The sequence below is a fragment of the Penicillium roqueforti genome (genome assembly GCF_015533775.1).
Source record: "Penicillium roqueforti strain LCP96 04111 chromosome Unknown scaffold_01, whole genome shotgun sequence".
Lineage (NCBI taxonomy): Eukaryota > Fungi > Ascomycota > Eurotiomycetes > Eurotiales > Aspergillaceae > Penicillium > Penicillium roqueforti.
The window spans coordinates 1,257,128-1,282,550 of record NW_024067565.1 but is presented as its reverse complement, the minus strand read 5'-3'; the positions used below and the strand labels follow the sequence as shown (position 1 = coordinate 1,282,550).

Below are 25,423 nucleotides of genomic sequence, written 5' to 3'. Positions count from 1 at the left end.
GAGATCCTTGATTGTTGCAATTTTGATGATGGATATGAAATGATTTATCCGGAGATGTTGGATATTCATCATCTATTTTTGGTTTCCCTTCCTTTCTTTGTATGTTGTAGCTACTTACGGAGTACGGAGTAGTATGGCTAAATTTAACTCCGAGACCCTGCTGCCCAGGTGGATCCCTACAGGTAATGGCGTGCTCCGTTTGACATCGAAGCGGTAAAAGGTAAGCACTAACTCAGAAGAGGAAGCCGAGAGGTGTTGTAAGAGTATGAGTGCCCAACTCAGCTGGGAACCCTGGGACAGATGAAAGGAATATTCGCCAGAAGAAGCAAAAAGAAAAAGGCAAAAAGGAAAGGCCAAACTCAAAGCAAGGATCACCCCTGATCTTGGACCTCTTGGACCCGGCTGTCTGGTACATCCCCACACGGGACGGATAATCCCTGAGTGGTTCCGACTGGAAGGAATGGCATATGCAGAGACAGGGATGTCCTGACTCGTCGCTTCAATTTTCTATACTTATGTACTTTTTGCTTCGGGTTATAGAAGGAGACTAACTAGCCATATAACTATGAAATTATACCACTCCAAATTACCTATCATTATCTCTTGTCATAGACTTCAAATGGCTAGGCCTCTAGCCTGAAGTTAATCAACAAAACACAATGTTGCAGATGGGCATACGGTGTACGGACTAAGGAGTCCGGAGTACAGGGGTGCAAACAAAGAACTGGCATTTGTGGATCGCTCCAGTTCGGCCTAGACCGGAAACTACCAGGATCCATACCACAAGGATCTGCTAATGCTCATTCTACGGTACGGAGCAAGTAGCAAGCAACTAAAATAAATGAAAAAGGTATGTTTACTCTGTACAAGCGACAGATACAAGTCCTTGTATGTTTTATGGGCATCCATGCATCAAACCATTAATAACCCGGGGCTCGGGGAAGGGGACTCGCAACCACAGCCAGCTGCACTCACAGACTCTGCAGCTTAGCTTGCTCATCCGGAGTCAGCGCTGCATATAATTCTTGGAAACCAGGCTGCGTGGAGGCCTGTCGGAAGAAATCCACCAGGAAGCCCTGCGTTTCATCGTCTCGGCGACGCACACCAAAAACACTCTCGGAGCCGCCCTCGCCGAAATTCAGCAGCCCCTGTTTCGTGGCTCCAATGCCGAGGTCAAGGACCTGGCTGGGGAGATCCTCCCAGTCGTCGTCATCGTCGTCGCTGTCGGCGTCATCCAGGGCCGCAGCGGCAGCATCGATTTCCTTATTTCCGGATGCTGCACCCAGTTCTTCGACCAGAACTTTGATAATCTTCAGTGGTGCGGGCACTGTTGTGAATTGGTCTGGGTTTTTGCGGGCCTGCGAGCGGGTCTTGATTCGGCCGGTATCCTGGATGATGAGGTCGCCTTTGACGGGTACTTCGGCCACACGTGGGTCGGCAAGCTCGTATAGACGTGCCAGGGCGAAGATGTTCTGTTTAATCTCGTCATAGCCGGCGAAGTTGACGGAGTTCTCAAGCCACTTGCTCAGCACCACGGTGAGTCCGCTCTGGCCGCCTAGGTTGACCTGGGCCAGGAAGTCGACTACCTCGTGTGCGCTGATGAGAGTGAGTCGCGCGAAGACGAGAATGAGACTTTGGATGAATTGCGCTTGCTGTGCTGTCGCCAATCGCTGTGCCACGGCCTGTAGGAGCTGCGGAAGGTAAGGACCGAGGCGCTCGGAGCCGGCCCTTTCAACCAATTCTGCTGCTAGCTGGCCGACCTCTGTGGCTGCATTGTCATCCACGGCTGGGCCCAGCAGGCGGTCAATGATGACCAAAACAACTTCAAGTGCTTCCTTTCCAGATTGAGGATCACGCCAGGCAATGAACTGCGCAAAGTCGTGAGAGAGCATGTGCCGTACGGCCTCTGTGGCGGGCCGGATTAATTCGGCCTCATCAGAGTTCAGCAGCAGGCGATTCAACTTGGGCATCACCGTCTCCACGAAACCAGCGGGCATGGGCTCAGGACTCCGCTCGGCTAGAGCGCGAAGAAGATCGGCTGCGAAGTTTGTCAAAGCATTCTCTTCAGTCAGATTGCCCACATCAATCGCGCCCATCAACGAGGGAAGCACCTTCTCGCAAAGACGCATGTAAGAATCGGGGCCACTATCGGTAATTTGGTCCACAATATCTTCAAATGCCTCTGTGACGGTCAAGGTCAATTGGAAGTTTTCGGCTCCGCTACTAGCAATGTTGAACAACACGTCGATGGCAGGAGATGATAGAACCACACTAGAATCGGCCATAATAGTGTCCCGGAGAGTTTCCGCCAACGTAACCTTAAGATCATCGGAGTCAGTCTGTTCACGAAGGTCGTGTGCAGATATGAATTCTGAAATGGCCGCAATCACAGCAGGCTGGAAGGGGCGGGCCAAGCCCTTCGGCAGAGCGGGCATCAGATCTTGTAACACCCGGATGCAGGCCACTTGGACCACTTCGGCGGGGTCTTCGGCGATCGCCTTCAAAGTAGCCTCCAAATAGGATGATGTGGTCTGTTGGAATGCCTTGCCGGCGACCTTGGACAAAGCGCCAGCCACAAGGTAGCCCCGAGCGCGCAAGAGCTCCTGTTCTTGTTGGGTCGCATATTGCACGAATTGAGTGAAGTGAGATGCCAGCTCAGGTGAGATCTCTTGATCGACTTCACCGAAGTCTCGAAGCAGACAGTTGAGAATATACAGGGAAGCTTCCCGTGATTTCCATCTATTTGCATCATGGTCAATATAATTCACAGCAGATATACAGAGTGATACTCACGAGACAGACGAATCAGCAAAGACGGTGTTCATGTAGCCCAGGAGACCCTCGGCAGCTGTACCCTTCAGCCATTCACCAGCCTTAATCGCTAGATCTCCGCTGCAAGTTCGAGGGGTGTAGTTGGCCGTGACAGAAGTCTCCTCCGAAAGGAAAAGGTTGACATCAATCTCCCATAGAGCCTCCTCCTCTGTTGTAATCTGTGCATAGGAACTGGCGAGCTTCATAATCTCCGGAAGCCAGCTGGACGTGCTGGCAGTCGCACCGGCATTTTGAAGTTGCTGCTGCAGCTCTGCCTTTACTGGGGGTGCCTTCAAAAGGGCCTGGATTATATCAAGCTCCTCCAAAACGAGGAAATCGAGTGAGTGGGGAAGTCCGTCCGCATCCTCCAAACGACTCTGTCTGTTATCCTCAATGTAGAAATTCTGGTAGATCGGCAACGCGTTGGTGAGTTCTGTCCAGACTGTTGAGAAGAAAATGGGGCTTTGTGCAGTCAAAAGAGCAGGGAACACCATGCGGATTTTCATAAGAGTCTATGAAAAAAAAACCCCATGTCAGCGAAAGCCCGGCAAAACCAAGAAGAAGCAAAGAAGAAGCACCGCATACCTTGACGACTTGCAACTTTAACCCAACAATTCCCCTCCACTGCGATGCAATCTCCCCTTGTTTATGCTCCTCTTCCTCGTTGGGTGGCTGCGGTAGGGGTGCCTTCAAAGCCGTGTCGAAGAACGGCGACCATCCACTGAGCACCTCATCCATGAATTGCTTAATGGCCGTCTTGTGTTGTTCCAGCACCATTTCCAATGTATCGAAGCAGGAGCGGAAGACTGCAACAGCCAGAGCGCGCAGCATTGGCCGCCTGGACTCAGCGGTAGCTACAGCAAAAAGGGACGAAACGAGATCACGGGCGACGTTGAAAAACTGCTCCTCACTGAACCCTGTATCGACAAGATCTAAGAGAACCTTCAATGCACCATGCATCTGGCCATCGGTACTGGCGGAGTTATTGATGATACTGAGCAGTGAAGGGAGCAGCTCGGGCCAGTCGTCCGGGAAGTCGGCACTGGCGATCTTGCTGACAGCGAAACTTGCGGAGTTTTTCACCTTGCGCTGAGGGTTATCATTTGTCGCGAGGACCAATAGTGCCTGGCGAACGCTGGATTTGTTCGCATCGTTGATGAGGATTTGTCCTTTGAATTCATCGAGAATTGGAGACCAAGCGGCGGCAATGAAGGTACGTAATACTGAGAGGGCAGACTGGCGCAGGTTGACCGGAACTGACTCATGCGAAGCGATTGCTGTGAGTGAGATTGCGAAGGAATCATGGACATAAAGGCTTTCCAGCTGTGACTCTGCCGCTCTCCTGGTATCGGCCTTGGGTGACTGGGTGTCTGCCAGGAGCGACAGGAGTTCTTGCTCCATGGCGAACGAAGTATAATTAATGAGGCTATTTGGGGTTCGCGGGTCAGTCAAGCAAGATTCAGAAGAGAGATGAATGAAGGCCTCGAAGCCAATGAGTATCAGTCACGCAATATTGAGAATCCAATGTTTTGCGTCGGCAGATAAATAGACGCGGAGGAGGGGCAATTTGAAGGCGGTCGGCTCTATATCGCCCCGATTTTAATATTCCACTTCTTCTTTATTTGCTGTGTGTTATTGAAGCTCCTGCCAATTGGATAATTATTAAAGACATCTACGGGTACCATTCTTTACATGACTATACCCGTGTCCTTGAGTCCCTGGCTATACAGTACATTTTACTGCCTTCGTATAGTGTACATAGTAGAGTGATCTACTCCGTACTATTGATCCCATTGTTGGTGGCACTATTGCTGATCATTATCATCCTGAGCCAATACATCAGGATATTATTAAAGACTTGCTTTGTCAAGGGCAGAGGCCGCATACCCGGCCGATCACTCTTTTGTAGATCATCATGTTTCTACATCCATACACACCAGCCTACATAATATAAGACTACTTCAAGTTTCAAGTCCTAAGAGATCAAGCTGTAGGAGTACATCAAGCGTGTCTAAGATATGGGGATAAGCCCAACTTCGGTATAGCTCAATAGACACAACTGTTCATTTCTTACTCCGTAGTTCTCTCCGATTCTCGGTTGCATTATTAATTATGTGCCTACAACATAACTACATAGGTACATAGGTGGGCTAATTCACAGTGGACACCTTCATTGCCGACTAAAAATAAACCCAAGCAAATGCCTAACCTCCGAAATTAGCTATGGCCGAATGGGAAGCGGGATATCATTCCAGTGTGCACTGGCAGCCAGAAAAATAACTATGTCAAGCACCAAGGTTAAATGGAATTGAGCGTGGGAAGACAGGGATTTATTGGCAAGGGGCAGTCTCCAAAGCTTCATTCTAGCTATTTTTGTCCCTTACTACCTTGCTAGCAGAGGGCTAAACGGACATTATAGGGCACGTTGGACAGTGAGAGAACTTCGGGGTTTCAACGTTTAATTTAGACTACAGGCTCCATATACTCTCCAATAGCGTCTCCAAATAGGTCACACGGTCCCCCGGAATGGTCTGATGCCAGGAACCTCCAGAGATCAGACCTCCTCCGGGGTCGATCAAACATCAAGTGGACATGGACCATTGAGGGTCGATACTCCGTAGTGGTTTACCGATTACCATTTCAGGACCTGTGCCATACGCAGCTGGGTCACTGGTCCGGGCTGAACCGGCTCCAGCTTCGTTAAGGTGCAAGTTCTGATCTTTTTAGTCGATTCTATTGGGTCATGGTCGTTCGGAGAACATGGGGTTCCACTAAACTGACTCGGTGTCATTTTGGAGAAACTATGATTTGAAAGTCACACGGTTACACGGGTCGGGGAATACTCCGTAGAATTCAGACTAGATAGAATGAAGGGCGACTGGGTGGGTATGCCTGTAGTACCTGTCATATAGTGTAGCCCTAGAGAGTCTAGTATACCGTACTTATGTACATATACCCCTCTTGAAAAGCTCCATAAAGGCTAGAGGTACACGGAAATTGTAGAAACAGATGGAAGATATTGATAGTCTCGTACAGGAAGGATACCTCTGCATGGCTTTTCAAGAACACACAAATGACAAAGCAAAAATGACATTTTCCCCGGGAAAGTGCCTGGTCTTATGACCGCCACTGCCGTCAGTGTAAGAAGATCATCGGGCGACTGGAGACAGTGGGTAGGCGTATGACGCAGTGCAATGTACCCGGTACCTCACTGATACCCCCGGTAGTTCCCTAATAGCATGTACAAAGTACATCGATGTATGATGTACAAAGTAGACTATGTAAGAAGTGTGAACATGTAACCTATACTCGAACGTAGTCATATTCTATGTTATAGGTAATATAGGTTTATATAAAATCCCCTGTAATCTTCCATAGATAGGTAAGGTACCGGAACCAAGCATTTGAATTATGCTCCGTTGATTCTTCAGTCTGATTGCATGGTAAACGGTTTTTATATATTTAGGTGCTCCGTACACTAGTATTTCCATAGTCTCTCTTGGTGCCCTTCTTTCGCCGACGATCGCCCCTCTTATAGAGTACCTATCCACCTCACAGTGGACAGTGGGGAAGAAAAAGAGAGGCAAAAAAAAAAAACTGTATCTTGTATGCTCTTGTTTTCTCCGTGGAATATTGTACAAATATAGGCATAAATGCTGAAAATTGTATACTGAACACTGTACACTGCACACTATGCTACTGTATTTTTCTTTCTCTGTTTCTGTGTCTACTTTTTCCACGTCAATTTTAGCACATATCTGCCATGCTAACTTGCTATATAAGATGTTAGCTATATCAAAAAAAGCACCAAAAAACGAGAAAGATTTTAATATACAAAACCAAACAATATAGAGCAAAAAGCGAAGTAAATCGTGGTTGAAATGGAATTCTGTAAACCCATGACGAATCCACGTGACATCAACCGTGACCCTTCCGACTTCGCCTTGTCCGCCTTTCTTCTGCTTTTCCCCTCGATGAGCAAGAGAGAGCTACATCCCATCGATTCATCCCTATAACTTCTTATTTCCTCATTATTTTCCTACTTAGGTCCAGCCTTCCTTTTTCTTTTTCCCTTAAATATTCCCTCGAGGGTTACCGTCTCTCAAAACTTCCCCTCCTTTCGCTTCTTAAAACCCCTCTCCGAATTCCCCTCCCCAAGGGTTCTTAAATCTAAAAAAAGAGTGATCAAGCTCTTCCACTTGGGATCGTCGCTTGGGACTTATATTGTTTTTCTATCCCTCATGCTTTGAGGCTTGTGTCTACTTGTTGTTTTGTTCACCTAAGCGTACGTTTCGGATTTCCTTTGCAACACAAACAACCCCCTCCAACGCACTATATACCCAACCATCTTTCTTTCCCCCCATAGACCTTATTCCATGCCACCCCGGGTGACTGCAATTCTGTCGCTCTATTCCCCCTGATCTCATCAGCCATTTTATCCTGCGGATCATCGTGACGGTTGACCCGTGCTGGCCGGAGTATCGGGGAACTCAAAAAACTTTGACCGATTCCAAAACATAAACACCACCTGGAAATTATTGAACCTGACATTGACCGATGGCTTAGAAAGGTAGAGCGATGATTAGCTTTAGGGTGGAACATCATTCAGATTCATCAAGACCTCGTCAAGACCACCCTCACCGCGCGTTCGACGGCAATGCCGATTGCCAGTGAGAGCAGTAGTACCACCACCACCATGACCACTTTCTCCGCTCCGGTCCCTGCTACCAAGTCGCTGCCCACAAACCAATCAGCGTTAGCGGCCTCCTTCACCAATTTCCTCACCGTCTCCGTCCATCAAATCCTATTTCTGCGCTCCGTCTATCCGCGCGCAACATTCCTCCCCGTGCGGGCATACAACTATCCCGTCCGACAATCCCGTCACCCAAAAGTCTGTGACTACATCAACGATGCTTCAATCGCAGTCGGGACGGAGATTCTCAAGGGCACAATCACCGCAGTCAGTATCATTATTTCATCTCTTCGCACAAGTCAGCCCCTCGAACGATACGCCTTTGATCTGTCGGGCTTCCCGCGTGCGCCTCCGGGAGAGGTGAATACTACATTTGAAGACCGAACCGAAGATCCATCTAATTCGGGTGCCCCTGTCTCAGACCGGGGGCCCGCACCAACCTCGGTTGACCTCGAGGCACAATTCCGGGCATGTCTAGCGAGACTCGCGTCAGCCTGTGCCCGGTTGACTCCGCTTCCCCGCGATGACGAGTTCAGTTTCACTGTCTGCATTGAAGTGCGGGAAGATGCTTTACCACCTGCGGGGACCACCAAGGAAGAACAAACTTGGATTGTGGCCGAACCGGGCAAGGTGCACCTAAGATCGTGCACTGCGCCATTTTCCGTCTCTAAACAGCGGAACGGCAATCCCCAGCAATCGCCCCCCAAGGTCTCGAATGGCCGTGCCAAAACAGTACCTGTACGACGTGTTGAAGCCGGTGAGCTTCGGTTGGAGTTGTGGGTAGAAGAAGCACGACAGAAATTTAACGAACCGGTGGACTCGGAATAGCCACCATGACTCGACATTCTCCGATCCTATTTCAGGCCTTGGGGGGCATTCATGTCTATTTGTTTCTATTCTTTTCTCTTCCCCTATTTCCCCTTTTTCTTTTTTTATCCCCTTGTCCACGCCCAAATTCTATCTCATTCTTGATTTAGCGTGACCAACGATCGAAAAAACATGATGGATGAAGGAAACTCTGGAATTGCCGTCCGCAAGTGGCGCAAATATATAAAACGGGGGAGCGGACGCCTTTTGGGAGTCACATGGCATTTATTACATAGACCAGGTTCATATCTTTCCTTTTTGATACTTCATTCCCAAGAGCTCATTCTTCTTCCTATGCTCTTCCCATTCTCACATTCATGACGCTCCTTCTCCATCCTTCCTTTTCTATTTCCTACTGGCTTTCTTATAGCTTTCCGTCTACTTCATTTTGCATCTTGCTGGACCCGGGTTTTTTCTACTCTCTGATCTTTTTTTGCTGCGGTCCGGCTTTTTTTCCCATACCATCTCCCATTTTACCGTTGTATCTCATTCGTCTCCTTTGTTGAAATCAACTACATGATTCTCTTCTCTAGCCAATTCAACTATACTAGGAAATAGTTCCCAATGTCGTCTCGTTATGTTATGGTTTTTGTTATTTTCCGTGTTTGCTCTTATGCTGATGAACCCGTGAGAATTATTCCATTCAAAACGAACGTCCATAATGCCATATTGTCTTTTGTGTCGCAAATATTTATCTGATTTCGGTTCTCGGTTCGTGTCATTTGATTTACATCCCACCTGCTCCGTCTATCTTTGCCGCTTTTCTGTTTAATTTCCTGGATCTGGCCGATGAAAATAGGCTGGTAGGCCTTCGGGTGACTACCTAGGTATGCTGTATGTAACTGTGCTAACCATATTCCGTAGTCATCCAGCCTAGATAAATAGACGCTGCTGAAAGCGAACTGTAGGGAGCTATTCTCTTGTGCTTTGTCTATTCCCGAGAAACCATTATCGACTTGTGTGATGAAAGTCAAGAGGGAGTGAGCTACAGTCCCAAGGTGAGACTGAGCAAGCATTGGACTGCAACTAACTATCTGATCACTGTCAGGAGAGACACTAATCGGGATCTTTTTCCGCATGTATAAAGATGATCGCGTGACGTCCAGTTCCGCCACATAGTTCAAAGCTTCATTGCATATGATATATAGAACTCAAACTTGCAATATAAAATGAAGTTCAACACCACAGGTTGCGTCCGAGTAAATAAATACAATGACATAATTGCCAAGGCTCACATGACCCGTCAAAACCCTCCGCGAAAGGCAAAAGACTGGCTCTTACGTCAAGGGCCTATAAGGGCTAACGCAATGCAACCTCCATCGCTTGCCATCGCTTTGCTTCGGGCCAGTGACAAAGAGAAACACGGTGTGCGTCTTTTTTTTACTTTGTACGTATAGGGCAGGCAGATCCGGCCCGGATCATGATGTGGAATGCAAGGTGAGGGGGCAGAGGAGGCATGGATTGGATGTGGTCCAATTGTAGTGATCCAGATCGGAAGAACCTACTATGTTCGTGTGACTATTTGTGGAAGTTCGAAATGACCAGTATATTATGGCATCGGACCCCCGTCGGTCCACGGGGAATCTTCCAAACTTCTGGGTTTTGTTTTTTTTTGTCTTCGGAACATCTTTAACTTTTGACTTTAACCCCGGATTTCTCGTTATTATATATTCTTTTGCACTTGCCCTTGGGTTGTCCTTTCTCTACCATATTCCTAGCTTCAATAACTCATACTTCAACTCTGCTCAATTCAACATGATTGCCGCAGAGATCCCCGCCCTCCCCACAGGGGATTCCCCAGATCTGATCCTGGCTCCAGCCACAGCCTCAGAACGCATTGCCTCAATTAAGCTGAACAGCGTTGCCTGGAAAGGGCCACTGGATGTGGAAACATACATAGAACGCGAGAACCATCTCCTCCAACAACGGCTGACGCGCGACGGCCTAACCTGCTGGATCCTAGTGGATCGCAACGAGCCCGAGGACGAGCGCACAATTCTCAGCTCGTGCGAGTCGTACCGGAAGACAGCGCTGCTCGCACACGACGGCCAGACAGAGAAGGTTTCCACGCACGGCGTGGGGAGTGTCTACTGCCGGCCTGCTTTCCGCGGGAAGGGGTACGCAAAGCGGATGCTAGAAGAGCTAAGCACTAAACTCGAGACGTGGGAGATGGAGAAAGAGCCACGGCGGAAGTCGCTCTTTACGGTGCTTTTCTCGGATATCGGGAAGAATTTTTACGCTCAGTTTGGGTGGCGGCCGTTCTCATCTTCCCATATTTCTTTACCGGCTACTGCAGGTCAGCCGGAGAAGGCTGTTACAAGGAATCTATTTGCCGAGGATGTTCAGAAATGTTTGTGCAGTGAGACTGTGCTTGCCAAGCTGTGCGAGCAGATGCGTCTGGCGTCGCAGAAGACGAGTGGTGCTAAGATTGCCATTTTGCCTAACTTTGACCACTATTTGTGGCATTGGGCTCGAGAGGAGTTTTATGCTGAGAACTTGTTTCCCAAACGCTCTCCACCTGTAGTCAAGGGCGCTGGTGATGACCAGGCCCGCGTGTATTGCGCTTGGAATCGGAACTTCGGCGAGGTGCCCGAGGATAACGTCCTCTATATTCTTCGGTGGCTGTATGATGAGCCCACGTCTCCGGCGGAGGAGCAGGCCACTGTCCAAGCTATGGCTGCTATCCTCCAGCGAGCACAACAAGAGGCGCACGAGTGGAACATGAGCAAGGTTGAATTCTGGAACCCTACTTCCCTCTTGCAGAAGGCTGTGGCTTTGGTGGACCCGAAGGCTGAGCTCGTGCACCGCGAAAAGGAAAGCATCGCCAGTTTACGCTGGACCGGCGAGGGGGAAGGATTGGGCAAGGACGTGGAGTGGTGGTTGAATGAGAAGTACACTTGGTGCTAATTATTCATTCATTGGAGCATCATTTCGAGATTTGTTTCTTCGTTTGCTCGTGATTCTTCCCATTTCCTTTTTTGGAAGTCCGAGATCGGGGCGAGTTTGGGCGGCAGATATGATCGTGATGCGCGCATCATAGATTAGATGCCATGGCATTTTACGCAGCAAGTGCGTCAGTGGCTTTTTTTTTTTGCAATCAACGGTGGCCTTTGAGTAGTTCATGCCAATTTCTGGTATTCTTAGCTTTCGCGGCTGTGGCTGGTGCAGAGGCGGTTTTGTTGGTTGGCTGCCGTTGCGAGGGTTCAACGAAGCAGATAGTCGTAGGGTCAGGACTGTTGTAGCAGCCATTCTGTAGTCCAAATCAGCTATTGCGATGCAGCTCATTTAGGAAAAGGTCAAGTTACCGGCAGTTTTGACAGGGCTGCCTCTCTTCTCCATGTCTCAGGCAGACAGTCCTTCCATGCGCGAAGGAATTCACTTCTTCCAATAGCAGACGACACAGTCGGAGCGGCAGCAGCCAAGTATGTCTCGCCAACCCATTGCGTACATTCAATCTTATCAAAGCTTGCCCCTAAAGAACAACACAATCATTAGCCATCCCGATACCTACAACATCCCATCATCTATTTCAACTCACATTTGATATCATCCGCCAAAGGCGGCCGCTCATCTGCGATGCAGATGCGCCTCACAACAGCTTCCAGCAATCCACGTGGGAACGGCGGCTCCATTTCCTCCTCATCATCCAAAACAGACTTCCACAAGTCCCCAACGAGAAACTGCTTCTCAAGATCAATACCCTGCAAAACAGCGCCCTCGACTAACCGCTTCCAAACAGTCAATCGAGACCGCGCGGAGGGCCGCCAACACGCCACCTCCTCGGCCCCATCCACAAACGCACAAAGCTGCATCCAGCCCTGTTCGCACTGTGCCGTTGACACAGGGATATCCTGACACACATTCTCCCTGACAGTGCGCATCTCCTTGAACCCCAGCGGGCTTGTGGAGTCAGCAGAACCGCCCATCGCTATGTCCCCGTCATCGTCGCTGCGCCGGTCATACAGCCGCAGACTCTTCTCTAGGAACGGGATGGCTGAGAATCCTCCCGGCGGGATGTGCAGTTCCAGTGTCGAGGAACACTTCGCAACGGCCGTTACAGCTTCATCTGGGAGGTTCAATGCGCCGCTTTCGCCGGCTTCTTCTTCAACGACTTTGATGTCTGCTTGGGAGATCTCGCCGTGGCTTGGGCGGAGGATGTGTAGAGAGTTTGAGGATTGGACTTGGCGGATGCGGTAGGTTTGCGTTGGTGTGCATAGGTTGACGTAGTCGTTGGCGGTGGGGTCGACTACTGCTTGTGCGAGAGCTGTAGAGGGCGACTTGAGTTCGAGTCTGGGTGTCGTGAGTTAGTCAAGGGCTGCCAATCTGGGTTTATTTCGGACATGGCAGCGAGCAATTTGCTTCTGGTCTGCTTGGACTCCTGTTCATTGCGTCAACTTACACAGGTGCATCTTTCGATGTCAGTAGTTCTTCCAGCTCCGGGGTCAGCTCTAGCAACCGGAAGCCTTCCTGGGGGCGAAAGTGGGTGAAAAGAATACTGCTCGAGGCTTGAGTAGACATTGCAGGCTTACAATGTGCATAGAGTATGCAAGTCGAAGACGAGTGAGAATCGGGGAAATGCCGCATCGACTTCGGACGCGTTGACGCGAAGTGGAGACACACGGACCACCGCCTAAGAAGTATTCGGCTTCATCCGAATGTCTTCATTTGAGCCCTGGGGAATTGTTTATGTTGGTTATATTGTTACACCAATCAAATAACCACATATTACACATAGAATATGGGGACCTGTGAAATCGACGCCGAAAATGACAGCTTCTGGCGTCAGAAACGGCCGCCTTTCCACCCGTAACTTTGGACGGCGAGTTGCCGCTTGACCGCCCGCTGCCCTGTACCGCCCCCTATTCTGCACCCAACAATATGGGGGGTGTATCTGCCGCAGCGGGGCACCCGGGAGCGAATCAGATCCGAAGGAAGGGAGAAAGATGGCCCAGACAAAGTAGCAATATGATCATACAGAGGCCCACGATAGTCAAGTAACGTTACAAATAGAATAGTCATCAGTATAAACACGTGAGACATCAGCAATTAAGCCCGAATATTATAAGACCCTGGCTTGAGTCTCGAGCAGCCACGCACCTCCCCAGAAATCTTTCGAACCAACACGTCCTGAGTATAACATCGTCTTCCATGATGTCTGCTGCTTGGTGGCCAACGAACATATCAGGATCGAAACGACTTATATGAGACTCTGCTCACTCCAGATATCCTCGGCAAAACTTCTCAGCTCTTGCTCTGGTATCACTAAGTCTTTCTCCAGGGGTTGGTGAGGAGGACGGCCAACAACCTTGTCGAAGGGTAGATCTAGCTGTGTAGTAGTCATAGTTGTGCCATTAATATAGGACTCTCCGGTAACAGATGTCGTGTTATTCGTTCGAGATAATTTGAGGAATGCAGTACGACGCGCTAAAAGAGGGGATGACCTTGTAAGGACGCTATATCCTCGGGGAACAAGTTCCCATAGGTAGTAACCTAAACAGAAAACGTAGGATAATCTTAAATAAAACGTTCTTTATATCATCTTAGTCTAGAATAGAGACCACATAAGCGTACAATTCTTGTATGTGTTGCTCTTGAATGGTCAAATTATTGATCTCCATAACACGCCAACCACTATATTCCATTTTGACGCCGTGGAAAGAGAAATGTCCCCCAAAGATATAAAAGACATGTGCAAGAAACAGAACAAGAATGAAAAGCAAAGCTCCTACACTTGCAGAGCTTGGGCATAAATATGCCCTAATCTAAACAGACAAATAGTCTTCCCAGGGAGATGAGACATTCAAGTCGCATGTGAGAATGCAATGCGTAATCCAGCCGGCTGGATCAAAGAAGCGGTGAAGGAAAGCCAGTCGAGGATCATGGATTTGCTTTCTCGACTACTTCGACCTTCTCGGCTTGGTCGACTGTCTCAGCTTGAGCTTTCAAATGACCCTCAGTAGAATCCATGGCGTCTTTCACGGGCTGGCTAGCCGGGCCTTCAGCAGAGCCTTGTACTTCTCCCCCTTTCACAGTGTGATCGTTACCTACGGACTCGGACTGAGTGCTATCTTTTTGCTCGGCTCGCTCTTGTTCTTCTTTTTCGCGAGCCAGTCGCTCTACCTCCATTTGCTCCATATGCCGCAGGTCATCGACGCTGGGCTCGTAGAGATGCCAGATAGTATAGTGTGGCAGTCCAATCACCGAGAACTTCATCCGTTTAGCCATCTAAGCAAAATTAGCAATTATAACTCCCACCTCGTTGATTGCTGTCTTACCTTGCCAAACCCTTCCGTCTCGGCATGCTTCTCGAAACTAAATGCTGGGAAGTGCACACCAGCACGGAAAACCCGTGCCTTGGCCAGGATACTGACACCTCCGATCCCGTCCAGCTCCATCTCCATATCTGGATCGCCGTAAGGATCGCGGAGGTAGGCAAGGTGGGGTCTCCATGTAGCGTACTCGGCGTATCCTTCCACGATGACAGCGTCTTCGTCCAAGGTATCTGCAAGCGCCAAGGCAGTCTCAGATTCTTGCCAGGAGTTCAGATCGTAAGGCTGCTCTCCGCCAAGCCAATCCGGAAGCGGGCGCCAGACATCTACAGACGAGGCCAATTAGTCTAGATCACAAAACCCAAGCAATATTCACCACTCACTGGGTACCGTAACATCCTTGTTGTGCCGCATTAGATCTTCAATGATTGTGAACGGAGCAGTCTCCACATCCGCATCTCTCCAGTAGACCCAGCTGTGCGTTGGGCGAAGCGTTGCACTCAGCAACCAATTCCTCGCCTGCGCCATCAGCTTTCGTCGGCTGGCCTGCGCCTCGAATCCGTGTCGACTTTCCACGTCCTGTTGCACTTTCTGTCCGAAATCCTTCTGGATCACGGAGATTTCTCCAAAGGGCATTTTCGGATCCGTGGCATTTTGTGTTTCCTCCAACATACGCGACAGCATGCCTAGGGTATCATCCCGGGAGTCCGATACCAGGAATGCCAGATCAATTAGATGGTGGGGGTATGTGAGGTTTCGAAGGTGCGAGAAAAACATCGGGAGGTGCGACGAGGCATCTCGGAGCGGGGTGCACATCAGGACACGCTCTCCGCGTTCCCAGCCCTTCTCCGTCCCTTGCACTTCCGATAAATCATAGTACCGGACCGTCTGTAGGTGTAGATCTCCGGGGTAGGAGATAAGGCCAAGCGAGATGGTGGGAAGGATGGCGGCGCGCCAGGATGGGAAGATCAAGAGGAAGAGCACTATTGACACACCGCCAAGGAGGCAGAGGCGCTGGATGAGCTGCCGGCGTCTCCGAAGGGCAGGTTGCGAGCGAGGCTGGAACCTGGAGGCGCATACTAGTCAGTCTCGATCTCAAGCTTCATGATCTGGCATGACGACAGGGCTGAACGCTTGGACAATGGGAAAGGGGCCACTTAGATCGGACTAGGTGGTTTGGCTTACCTGTTCGGTGAGATTGAAAATGCCGAGCCCCTGGGGTAAGCAGAGTGGCCCTTTTCGAGGACGTGTCGGTTCATCACTGCGGGCGCTGTCATAAGCCGTTGGGGCGCTTATGTCGGGGGCCAAGAACTGATGTAGCGGCCGGAGACCTTCTGACAACCCCGATTTTAAAGGCCAGACTTGGAAGGCTTAAATGAAAGAAAAAGAAAGTCGGAAGGATTGAAATATCAAAAAATGAACAGAACAGAAGCGAAAGGACCTCGGAAGACCTGGTGGTGAGGTGATCGAAGGCCTCGCAGCTGTCGCGGTCTTCACCAAATCCGGTCATCCGCTTGCGATCATCGTCGGAATTGTACCTGGTTTCCACCTGTTATAGGCAGTTTATAACATGATCTAGAAATAATTGAAGTAAATAACAAATTAAATAACAAATTAAATGCTTTGGCTGTGCCAGTTCCCTTCGCTAATTTCATATAAAAAAAAAGTATTCCCCCAATGCTAAAAATGTGTTGTCCGTCCCTTCACAGTGAAAGCGTAGGAGGCGGGATGACGCTTAATTGAGGTGGAATAGGAGGAGAATTCACCTCCTTTGTTTCCACCTCTATCATTTGCATCATCTGTATTAATAATTTGTTCACTTTTTCCCCATCACGCAGGCTCGGCAAGACGGATGCGGCTTCGTACTCGCTGTCGAGAATAAAGTAGCGTTCCTTTTGCCAGTTCTCCACCGTGTCGATGTGGAATGCAACTCTGGCGATTGCCTTGGCTGGAACACTGGCCTTGTTCATGGAGCTTCGGGATACCATACGCAGGAATGGCCGAAGCCCGGACCGAGTCTGGTGTGCGACTCTGACCGACATAGGCGCCCCGGTCCGCAGATTACTCTGGCCAGTGATGCCTCCTGGATCCAGTGTGAAGATGTCAAGCGATATATGACCGGTCTATAATTAGATTTATTAGTAAACTGTACGAGTTTACATTGGAAATCGAGAGAATGACTCCGATCAAGTTCACTTACCCAAATCAGGCTCCGTCTCAATGCATATAATGCAACACTCGCCATTAACTTGCTGCTCCCAAAACGAATATTCTCTTCCTTTGCACTCAGCGCAGTTCCCGGTTGCCTTCCGTTTCTTCCATGGTCGCGGTCGAAGTAATCCAATTCCCCGGAAGATGTCGCAGAACAGCCGATGAGGATCACCTTCGCTCCGCCTTTTGGTGTACCATCTCCAGCCCGGAAAGCCTCGAGCAGTCCCACGGTCAATAAAAATGGAGATAGGCAATTTGTCTGATACACCGGGTCGTAGCCGTCTGATGTGAGCTCATCGATAACGTAAGATGTAGCGACAGCAGAGTGAATCAGATTGGTCACAGGCGGAATGTCTCTGGAGCGAACACGAGTGACGGTGGTTTTGGCGAAACATGCCACAGATTTCAGATCGGTCAGATCAAGAGTGAGAACCTCTATTGACCTAGGGCCGATCAAACGGATCTTCCCCATCAGGTCGCGGACGTCATCGGTCCTTATATCCCGTGCCGTCAATAATAGATGAACGAAAGGCTGCTTCTTCGCGATCTCGATGGCGATCTCTGAGCCTAAACACCCATTTCCACCAGTGATAATGACTGTTTCTGTAAGTGGTGTACCCATGTCGCCGGCTTTTGGTTAGGCAAGAATTTCCCGAGGTTATAAACGTCGGTAGGGTTCCACCGTAGAAAAGAAAAAGTGGTCAAGCACTTGTAATGCTGGGTACTCGGCTCCAAATATAGGGACGACAGAAGACAATAAAATATTGCGCGACAAAGGGAACTTGAACTAAAAAGGGGGTTGTCCAAGCGTAGCCCAAGCGAAAGGTGTTATATACCTAAGAGGTTGGATCGAAAAATTCTCTAACCCGCCCCATCCCTATGGATCCATGCAGTAGAATGGGCCAATGAATTATATCAGACATTAGCGGTGTCTGTCTCAGCTCACGGCTGAGGCGTGTTTACCACAAAACGACGATATTGACGATATTGGATCAATCAGATGCGAACACTGGGGACGTGCTGCCTCCCAAGGTTAGTGCCAAATAACGAATGGCTTGAAAGCCTATGATCTTCTTGATGCGTGGCACGGCGACTAAATTTTTTTACGGAGTACTGCAAGGGTACTCCGTAAATGCCGTAAAATTAGAACACAAGGAGAGTCTCGAGACAATGGATCGACACTGCTGAAGTAGGTTAGTTCGCACCATTGGCGTCCTTGTGCCGCAAACCCATCTCGAATCTCGTACCCGATCAACATCGACCATGGACCCCAACCCCGACTAAAGATCTGGGCAAGGTCTCGAGCCCACGTCCATACATATCCGGGACATTGCCCGGATCTTTAGCCAGGAGGCGTCAACTAAAAACACACTCATTCCCCACTGCCAGCAATGCCCCCAACACAGTCAGCCAGCCAAGGGCCTAGGATCACCCCACGCTATTCGTATTATTGCGTGCTGCGAAGTAATTATAAGATTTTATAATCGATCATTGCCAGATCTGGTTGGATGCGGCTGCGTGGACGTTTCGTGGAATATAAAAGGAAAAGGAAACAAAGCCAAAACAATTGCAGTTTCAGACGAAAATAGCCCCAAAAAATACAAAATACAAAATCAAAAATCAATGGCGCCACCCGACCGGGGGCTGCAGGGCTAACAGCCCGCGGACAGAGCGATGTGTCACGTCATTATATGACCATGGCACCTGTTGTGATAGTTCCAAGATTATATATATTAGTTTATATATGTAACCGGGTTTAGGGTTAAATTCCAGAATAATGGATATAATTAGTTAGAGCTTTAACCGAAGTCCTTAGATTTTATCTTTATTGGTCACGGGTCAAATATATTGGGTGTATTGCTAACGATTTAATCACTTGATTAGATCCTAACTAGATCCTAACTAGATCCTTATGACCGATCTGCGTACTCGGGCGAATTCGAGAACCATAAGGGGGCTGGCTGGGCTGCCGTGGTCTTTTTGTGTGGATCTTCATTATCAACTTTGCATATTCCGTACGCACGGGGTAAATCCAATTTTTGGACTCTGACAGACGCACTAACAGAAGCAGGCCCCGTCGCGTGGATTGTCGTGTCGGAAGTTTTCCCTTTGAGTATGCGCGCCGAGGGTGTTAGTATTGGTGGAAGTAGCAACTGGATATGAGCACTTCATTGCGTCTTATACAGTTCTGACAGGATGCTAGCTCAACAATTTCGCGGTCGGTCTGTCAACTTCTCCCTTTATCGAAGCCTCTGAATTACGGTACCTTCATCTTCTTCGGCCTGGTGACCACCATTGGTGTCCTCCATGTGTGGTTCCTCGTCTCCGAGACCAAGGGTCGCACACTGGAAGAGATGGATGAATTGTTCGGATCTGGAAGCATGGCCGTTGAGGACGAGGTCCTGAAGCGTCGGATCGAGAGGGAGATTGGCTTACTGGCTTTATTGGGCGAGGACTCGGACTCGAGCGAGAAGACATCCGAGAAGCTGGAGCATTTGGATCATCGCAAGCGAGCTGAGCTGCCCAACTCTGCGAGCTCGTAGTCGTTGTATTACTCTAGCAGAAGCATCATATGTTGATGTTTCGACCATCGCTTGAAATGGGGGCTGCACCTATACAACACTATGGTATACGTTTCGGCTCAGTGGAATCTAATAGAAAATACAGATAGTCACAAACATTCAGCATTGTTCAGATGTTAATAGTACGATCTTACCCTGTCAATGCTCCCGTTACACCTGACAACTGGACTTACCAATGTGATGCTGGATGCCGATTCACCGTTGATAGCCTTCGCGAATGGAATAGTCCTCAAGTTCAACTGTCCAGAAAGACTTTAGTTCTCCGACAGCCGCTGGGCGAGGTGGTCCCATTGTGTTGAACATAGTAATATGAGGCACTTGACTCGTGTCCGTTGGCCCTGCAGAGGACTGATAATCACCGAACTTCAAGTGGGAGAGGCAAGTAGTGGCAAACACTTTCGAAACTGGGTCATAGACATTCTTGGAGAACCTTCCGGTCAAACCAAGTCCGCTTCCAACGACGTAGCTTTCTGACACATCATCTGTGTAAGGCACAGGATGGCTAAGATCTAAAGAATCGGATGCTTCGAGAACATCCTGTTTAAAGCTCTGCCATTCATGGAAAAACCGTAACGAGATAACCTCAGATGAGTTGGAGACATAACGCGTATCATTTATCTGGATGAGGGGAGGGACAGGTCGCAGAATTACTTCCGCCGCGGTCTCCATGACGGAGGCCCCAGAAAGTAAATCTGACATGGTCAGTGAAACGGCTTCGTTGATAGGACGATGATAGGACGGAAATTGAGGGAAAAGCGGGTGGTGGAACAAGGAGAAAAGAGACATACCTTTACGGATACGGCTTAGTCGATAGTTATGAGCCCGATTCGGATTCGCACTGGATTACACAGTACCGGATCTCAGACGAGAAGTAAGGTCCGACTTCCGAAGGTTCGCCCCGATCGAGCTAGACCATCCCCCATTTATATCGCGTAGCTAGCGTGCATAAAGGTTGACGCACAGTCCGAGTTATGTTGAATATTACGTAAATAAAAGTCATAAAAATCAATTCAAAATTGAAATATGTATACAGACATGTGAGCTAACCGCGTGATTCATGCAGAAATGTCGACCAGGATCTTCACATGCTTATCTTTCTCCTCGATGAGGGCTTTGAATCCCTTCTCATCAATATCCTCCATTCGGATCTTACTAGTGATCATCGAGTGAGGCTGAATGCCGCCTATATCAAAGAAGCAAGAGATCAGCAGAGAGTATCTAATTAGGAAGTAAAAACAAGACATACCGGAAGCAATCTGAGCAATCACAGCTTCAAAGTCTCCATCATCATAAAGCGCAGCTCCTGTGACATGCTTCTCCTGGAATACGAAGGCAGAAGCATCAATAGTAGGCTTCTTTTCCCACAAGGAAACGACGATCGTCGTGCCACGCGCCCGGAGACCAGCGATCGCAGTATTGAGCCCAGCCTGAACCCCGGAACACTCGAATGAAATAGCTGCACCTACGTTGTCTGTCAAGGCAAGTACCTGTGCAACCACATCCACTTCAATAGGATTAAAGACCTCACTGGCGCCCAGGGCCAGGGCAAATTCACGTCGCCGCGGAGAGACCTCCGCGGCAATGATTGAGGTAATACCTTTGGCTTTCAGTACTTGGATGATAGCCAAACTGATTGGTCCAGCCCCAACCACAAGTACCGTGTCGCCTAGCTGCAGAGGACTGCGGCTTACGGCATGCCATGCGACGGCAAGAGGCTCCACCAATGCTGTATCACCACCACACCCCGTCAGCGCTGAAACACGTAAAACACAAGTGAATTGGAAATGGTTCATTCTTACCACCGACATCGAGGGGAATGGAGTCAGGTAGCAGAATTGCATGTCTGCTATCCACGACTGCGTGGTCCGATAGACCACCTGACTGACCTTGTGTAGCTGTCAATATCGATACATAGGTACAAGACTTAGTATGGCTTACTGCTGAACCCGATAAATCCTACTTTCTCACAACAATTGAACCTGCCCACTGTGCAGTTTGAGCATGTGGAGTCGTAGAGGTTAGGCTTCACTGCAACCCGATCCCCGACCTTCAATCCTGTAACGCCTGAACCGACTTCTTCAATTGTACCACTGAACTCATGGCCCAGTGTTGTTGGTAGCTTTTGGTCTGTCAATGGGTGTGGGGTGGCAGGGACGATCGTTGGGCCAGCAAGATACTCGTGGATGTCTGGGTTGGATTAGAAATGGCTAGTCAACGGTGGGTCGCACGTTACTGACCACTGCCACATATTCCGACAAATGCAGGTCGAATCTGTTAATATCAAGGTTCGTTGTTAGAATATTGGAGGTAACGTTGCGAACGCATAAACATGAATGCTAAGCTTACCTTGACCTGACCATCACCACAAACTGGCTCTTCGATCTCATCAACGCGGATATCACCTCGTCCATGGAAGCGTACAGCTCTCATGATGAATGGATTTTGGGTTAACGGGTAAGTGTGCTTGTGTGGAACGGGCCGAAGAGTGAACTTTGTCGATGGAAATATTGAGAGATTCCAGGGTTGAAATTTACACTGATATAAAGAAATGTCCTCATTAAATATATGCGAGTGTTACGATCGGTTAGGCATACCCGGAACGGCCCAGCGGAATTAGGCACAAAAACTATGTACAACATAGTCTAATGCAAGTTTCTTGATATGTTTACCTTTCACACTCCGTATATGGCCGTTATGCAAAAGGTTTACAATCTCTTCAAAATCATATTTCTCAGCCATAAATAGATACCAAATAAACGAAGCTTTAGAGGATATAATGTGAGAATTCCATTATTTAGGAATTTCTGAAAAGGAAAACGTGCTGTCTAGGGAGGGGTCCTTCAAAGTGCGATCCCTTTTAACATAATAACGACATAGACTCTCTAAGAAGCTTATGTTTGTTCCCGAATCTTAAAGTAACCTCGATGTTAATATTGTCTTATCTCCCTTTAGTCTGCTTAGGAAATATCACTTACAAATCTTTTTGACATATAACTATGATGGCCCCATACAAAAGGTACCTATGTCAAGCATTAGACTATGTAGTTTTTGCATTAAACCTGTGGGGCCCAACTCGCGCTGAGCTGTGCATTGGGCCGGGGTATTGTACCCAACCCAATAACCGGCCCGGGTTCTAGTAGACGGCCCGGGTTCTAATGTTGTACAAAGCTAATCCCGAGGTGGCCAGCTCTGAAGTGACCTCCGTAATAGCCTTAGAAATACTCCGTACCCGCTTAGGTAGTTGCATACAGCATAACTATATGCATCTTATAAACCTCGCCTTGAACTTTCCTTATTCATTCCATATAGGGACTTGGTATCAAACCTCCTCGAATATGTTAGCTTTTTTTTTGTAAAACAACAAATATATATCCCACTACAGAGCATAACATATACAACTACTCCGTACAACATACTAACTAGCATTCCTTAATATCAATACCGATGTAGGGGGACAAGTTTGACGGCATATCTGCACCCGAAAGTACGGAATACGAATAGTGCTTATAACAGACAAAGACACGGATTTCCAAAATCAATTGAATTAGTTGAGACCAGCTCCAATCTTCGAGTATCCTACTATGTATCCTTGCTCCTGCGAGTGAGGAGGCCCTTCAAAGCATCCGTTTCGCCTTCAAGCTTCGAACATCGAAGTCTCCAGTCATCTCTTTCCTTCCGAACCTTCTCCAACTCTGCTTCAAGTTCCTTCATCCGATCTACACGTCTCTGGCGGCATCTCCGCGCGGCGAGGGTGTTGAGTTTACGCTTTTCCACCCGTGACGAATCAACACGAGTTAGAGTATCATCGCCCTGGGAGGTAGAGGGGCTGGAGAGAGAGGTCGAGACGGGAGCAGTCAACGAAGAGATAGGGGAAGGATGCGAGTGGCCGTCTTTTAAACGTTAGAAACTAGACCCCGCTGACTTGACTGGAGAATATAATCCTACCTTGTGAATTGGCGGAGCTAGGAGCAAGAGACGTAGAGATATAGTGTTGGTGCTCGATTGATCCGGAATCCGAAAGAGAGTTGAAAGAAGAGAGACCCCCATACCCGAGATCCATGACGGGGACATCGCCACCGTCGTGGTCAGGAAGGTACGGCGTCGGAACATCCACAGATACGAAATTCCAGTCGATATCGGCAAAGGACAGATCGGGTTCTGCCCAGAGTGCCGACTCGTGTGTGAGGGCGTCAACGGATTGGCAGACTGGCACAGCCGAGGGAAAGCCTTCCAGCGGCGGCGCTAGCGATGAGAAGAGGTCGTTATCACTGTACGGATGAAGATTCGCCCATGACGAATAATCAGCAGGCCCTTGATGGCGTTCCTGCGTGCCGGTGTAGGGCGGGTTGGAACCAGTGGACGGAGGTCTGGATCGCTGCCGCGGCGCTCGAACAACTGCAGGCGGGCATCGCTGGATTTCTTAGACGGGCCTTTGCAGACCCGTGACGCTCTATAGGAGAATGACGAAGGGGACCCTAGGGTGAATGTGGATAGGGGGCCAACTCTGTAGGAGTGGTGTCCTGAGGAAATGAGTTGAAGGACGAGGCCAGGCCATATAAAAGAATCCGAAGACCAAGGGATGAACCGCAGCACCACATGGGTCCACAGTAAGCGTCATGTGATTGGTGTTGATCGACTGTGCCTCCACGACTCATTATGACTCATTTTAGCGTCATTCAATTGACCAATCACAGAGAAGAATTGAGATACGCTAATGCACTCTAGGATGTACATACACTTCCAACCTTGGAAGATTGATCAGGGTTACATCTACACATCCAAGCTCGGATTAGACTGCATAATAAGATCGCCAAAAGACACGCTGGGCACTACGGAGTATAGGAACCGCCAAGGCCTTTAATCTACCATTGAACAGGTGCCATTGACATTCTAGACGGCCATCCTTCTAAGGAAGAGGTCGACAAGCTTCCATAATAAGCTCAGTGTGACTATGGTATTAAAGACGACTCATACCACAAGATATCATACCAAGGTAAAGATGGATTATTGCATGATGATCAGCTCTACAGCCTTCAGATATGAATTATTGTGATATCTACCTTCCTGAGACACGTCTCCAACATCCACCTGGGGTTTTCACAGTATGTCGTTGTCTAACCTTGCTCCATTAGATTCCACGTCAATTGCGACAATCAATGCAGCATGCAAATTTTTTGGATTCCTCCATGCAAACCCTCGGTGGTCCCTCAAGATCCAGCCCGATGAGGTGGAGCTGATCTATTTCATCGTCCTGAATTATTCAGAGCAAGGAAAGAGTATCGGAAGCTCTGACATGTCTATTTCCAGCTCTCGAATCCTTGCATCGACCAAATGCCCTTTTCCGAATTGGTGGTTGACCAATGGAGGACAAGCGCGAAAGTCAGGGCGAAAGGCAGCGCGAGTCTTTCTCAGAGATGCCAAGCGAATATTCATGACAGATGCCTTTTATAATTGGAAGAGACAAGTATTCGCAACATCAATACTTGACCTGCCTAACGAGCTGTTGCAGCTCATTGCAGGTCAGTTACCGACAGAGTCTCTCATTAGACTCTGTCAATCGAATCGCCGTCTCTCCAAGGTGATCGGCTTTAAGCTCTGGAGACCACTGGACAGAACTATCAAGGCACTGATATGGAGCTTGAATAACACTCGCCCGACAGTTTACGAGAAGGCAGTCGAACAACTTTCGAATATGGCAGGAAGTATGGGTGATAAATTCACGTGGAGATTGTTTCATGTCATTAACACCAACAATATTCATATGCTGGAGTTTATGGCTTCGAAAGGGGGGTTTGGTGGGGAATTGTATCGCCAATTCCTCATAGACACGCTGTTTGACAATCTAGAACAGTCAAGGCCCAAACATCTGTCTGTTAAAGAAGTCCTCAAACTAGGGGCTGATCCGAATTGTTCCAGCGATTGGCCCACCCTTCGCGACTTGGATCTTGGGCGTATTCCAATACTTTTGGTTGCTATTTGTGGTTGCCGTG

At 48.7% G+C, this 25,423-nt stretch overlaps 9 protein-coding genes across 9 annotated transcripts; 3 read left to right on the top strand and 6 right to left on the bottom strand.

Moving 5' to 3' along the window:
• Positions 1-971: 971 nt before the first annotated feature.
• LCP9604111_907 (uncharacterized protein) lies at positions 972-4,212 on the bottom strand (the record flags this gene model as incomplete). The annotated part of the gene is made up of 3 exons (XM_039072784.1): positions 972-2,739; positions 2,794-3,323; positions 3,397-4,212. 3 exons carry the CDS (start codon positions 4,210-4,212, stop codon positions 972-974), a joined length of 3,114 nt encoding a protein of 1,037 aa, XP_038933455.1.
• Positions 4,213-7,507: 3,295 nt separating this feature from the next.
• Positions 7,508-8,332, top strand: LCP9604111_906 (putative mitotic spindle checkpoint protein (Mad2B); the record flags this gene model as incomplete). Its single annotated transcript, XM_039072773.1, has 1 exon — positions 7,508-8,332. One exon carries the CDS (start codon positions 7,508-7,510, stop codon positions 8,330-8,332), a length of 825 nt encoding a protein of 274 aa, XP_038933454.1.
• A 1,794-nt stretch (positions 8,333-10,126) lies between these two features.
• LCP9604111_905 (uncharacterized protein) lies at positions 10,127-11,278 on the top strand (the record flags this gene model as incomplete). Its single annotated transcript, XM_039072762.1, has 1 exon — positions 10,127-11,278. The coding sequence occupies one exon, from the start codon at positions 10,127-10,129 to the stop codon at positions 11,276-11,278; it is 1,152 nt and encodes a 383-aa protein (XP_038933453.1).
• A 190-nt stretch (positions 11,279-11,468) lies between these two features.
• Positions 11,469-12,889, bottom strand: LCP9604111_902 (putative sister chromatid cohesion protein Dcc1; the record flags this gene model as incomplete). The annotated part of the gene is made up of 4 exons (XM_039072749.1): positions 11,469-11,621; positions 11,677-11,843; positions 11,910-12,661; positions 12,771-12,889. The coding sequence occupies 4 exons, from the start codon at positions 12,887-12,889 to the stop codon at positions 11,469-11,471; spliced, it is 1,191 nt and encodes a 396-aa protein (XP_038933450.1).
• Positions 12,890-14,248: 1,359 nt separating this feature from the next.
• LCP9604111_901 (ANP1/MMN9/VAN1 family protein) lies at positions 14,249-15,899 on the bottom strand (the record flags this gene model as incomplete). The annotated part of the gene is made up of 4 exons (XM_039072738.1): positions 14,249-14,596; positions 14,647-14,966; positions 15,024-15,706; positions 15,826-15,899. 4 exons carry the CDS (start codon positions 15,897-15,899, stop codon positions 14,249-14,251), a joined length of 1,425 nt encoding a protein of 474 aa, XP_038933449.1.
• Positions 15,900-16,343: 444 nt separating this feature from the next.
• On the bottom strand, positions 16,344-17,473 carry LCP9604111_900 (glycosyltransferase family protein; the record flags this gene model as incomplete). The annotated part of the gene is made up of 2 exons (XM_039072727.1): positions 16,344-16,763; positions 16,841-17,473. 2 exons carry the CDS (start codon positions 17,471-17,473, stop codon positions 16,344-16,346), a joined length of 1,053 nt encoding a protein of 350 aa, XP_038933448.1.
• Positions 17,474-18,966: 1,493 nt separating this feature from the next.
• LCP9604111_899 (uncharacterized protein) lies at positions 18,967-19,394 on the top strand (the record flags this gene model as incomplete). Its single annotated transcript, XM_039072716.1, has 2 exons — positions 18,967-18,981; positions 19,047-19,394. 2 exons carry the CDS (start codon positions 18,967-18,969, stop codon positions 19,392-19,394), a joined length of 363 nt encoding a protein of 120 aa, XP_038933447.1.
• Positions 19,395-19,628: 234 nt separating this feature from the next.
• Positions 19,629-21,863, bottom strand: LCP9604111_898 (2,3-butanediol dehydrogenase; the record flags this gene model as incomplete). Its single annotated transcript, XM_039072705.1, has 9 exons — positions 19,629-20,125; positions 20,222-20,235; positions 20,288-20,340; positions 20,519-20,616; positions 20,680-21,159; positions 21,233-21,319; positions 21,372-21,620; positions 21,671-21,704; positions 21,780-21,863. 9 exons carry the CDS (start codon positions 21,861-21,863, stop codon positions 19,629-19,631), a joined length of 1,596 nt encoding a protein of 531 aa, XP_038933446.1.
• Positions 21,864-23,012: 1,149 nt separating this feature from the next.
• Positions 23,013-24,088, bottom strand: LCP9604111_897 (bZIP transcription factor JlbA/IDI-4; the record flags this gene model as incomplete). Its single annotated transcript, XM_039072694.1, has 3 exons — positions 23,013-23,323; positions 23,379-23,828; positions 24,019-24,088. 3 exons carry the CDS (start codon positions 24,086-24,088, stop codon positions 23,013-23,015), a joined length of 831 nt encoding a protein of 276 aa, XP_038933445.1.
• Between the last annotated feature and the right edge of the window lie 1,335 nt (positions 24,089-25,423).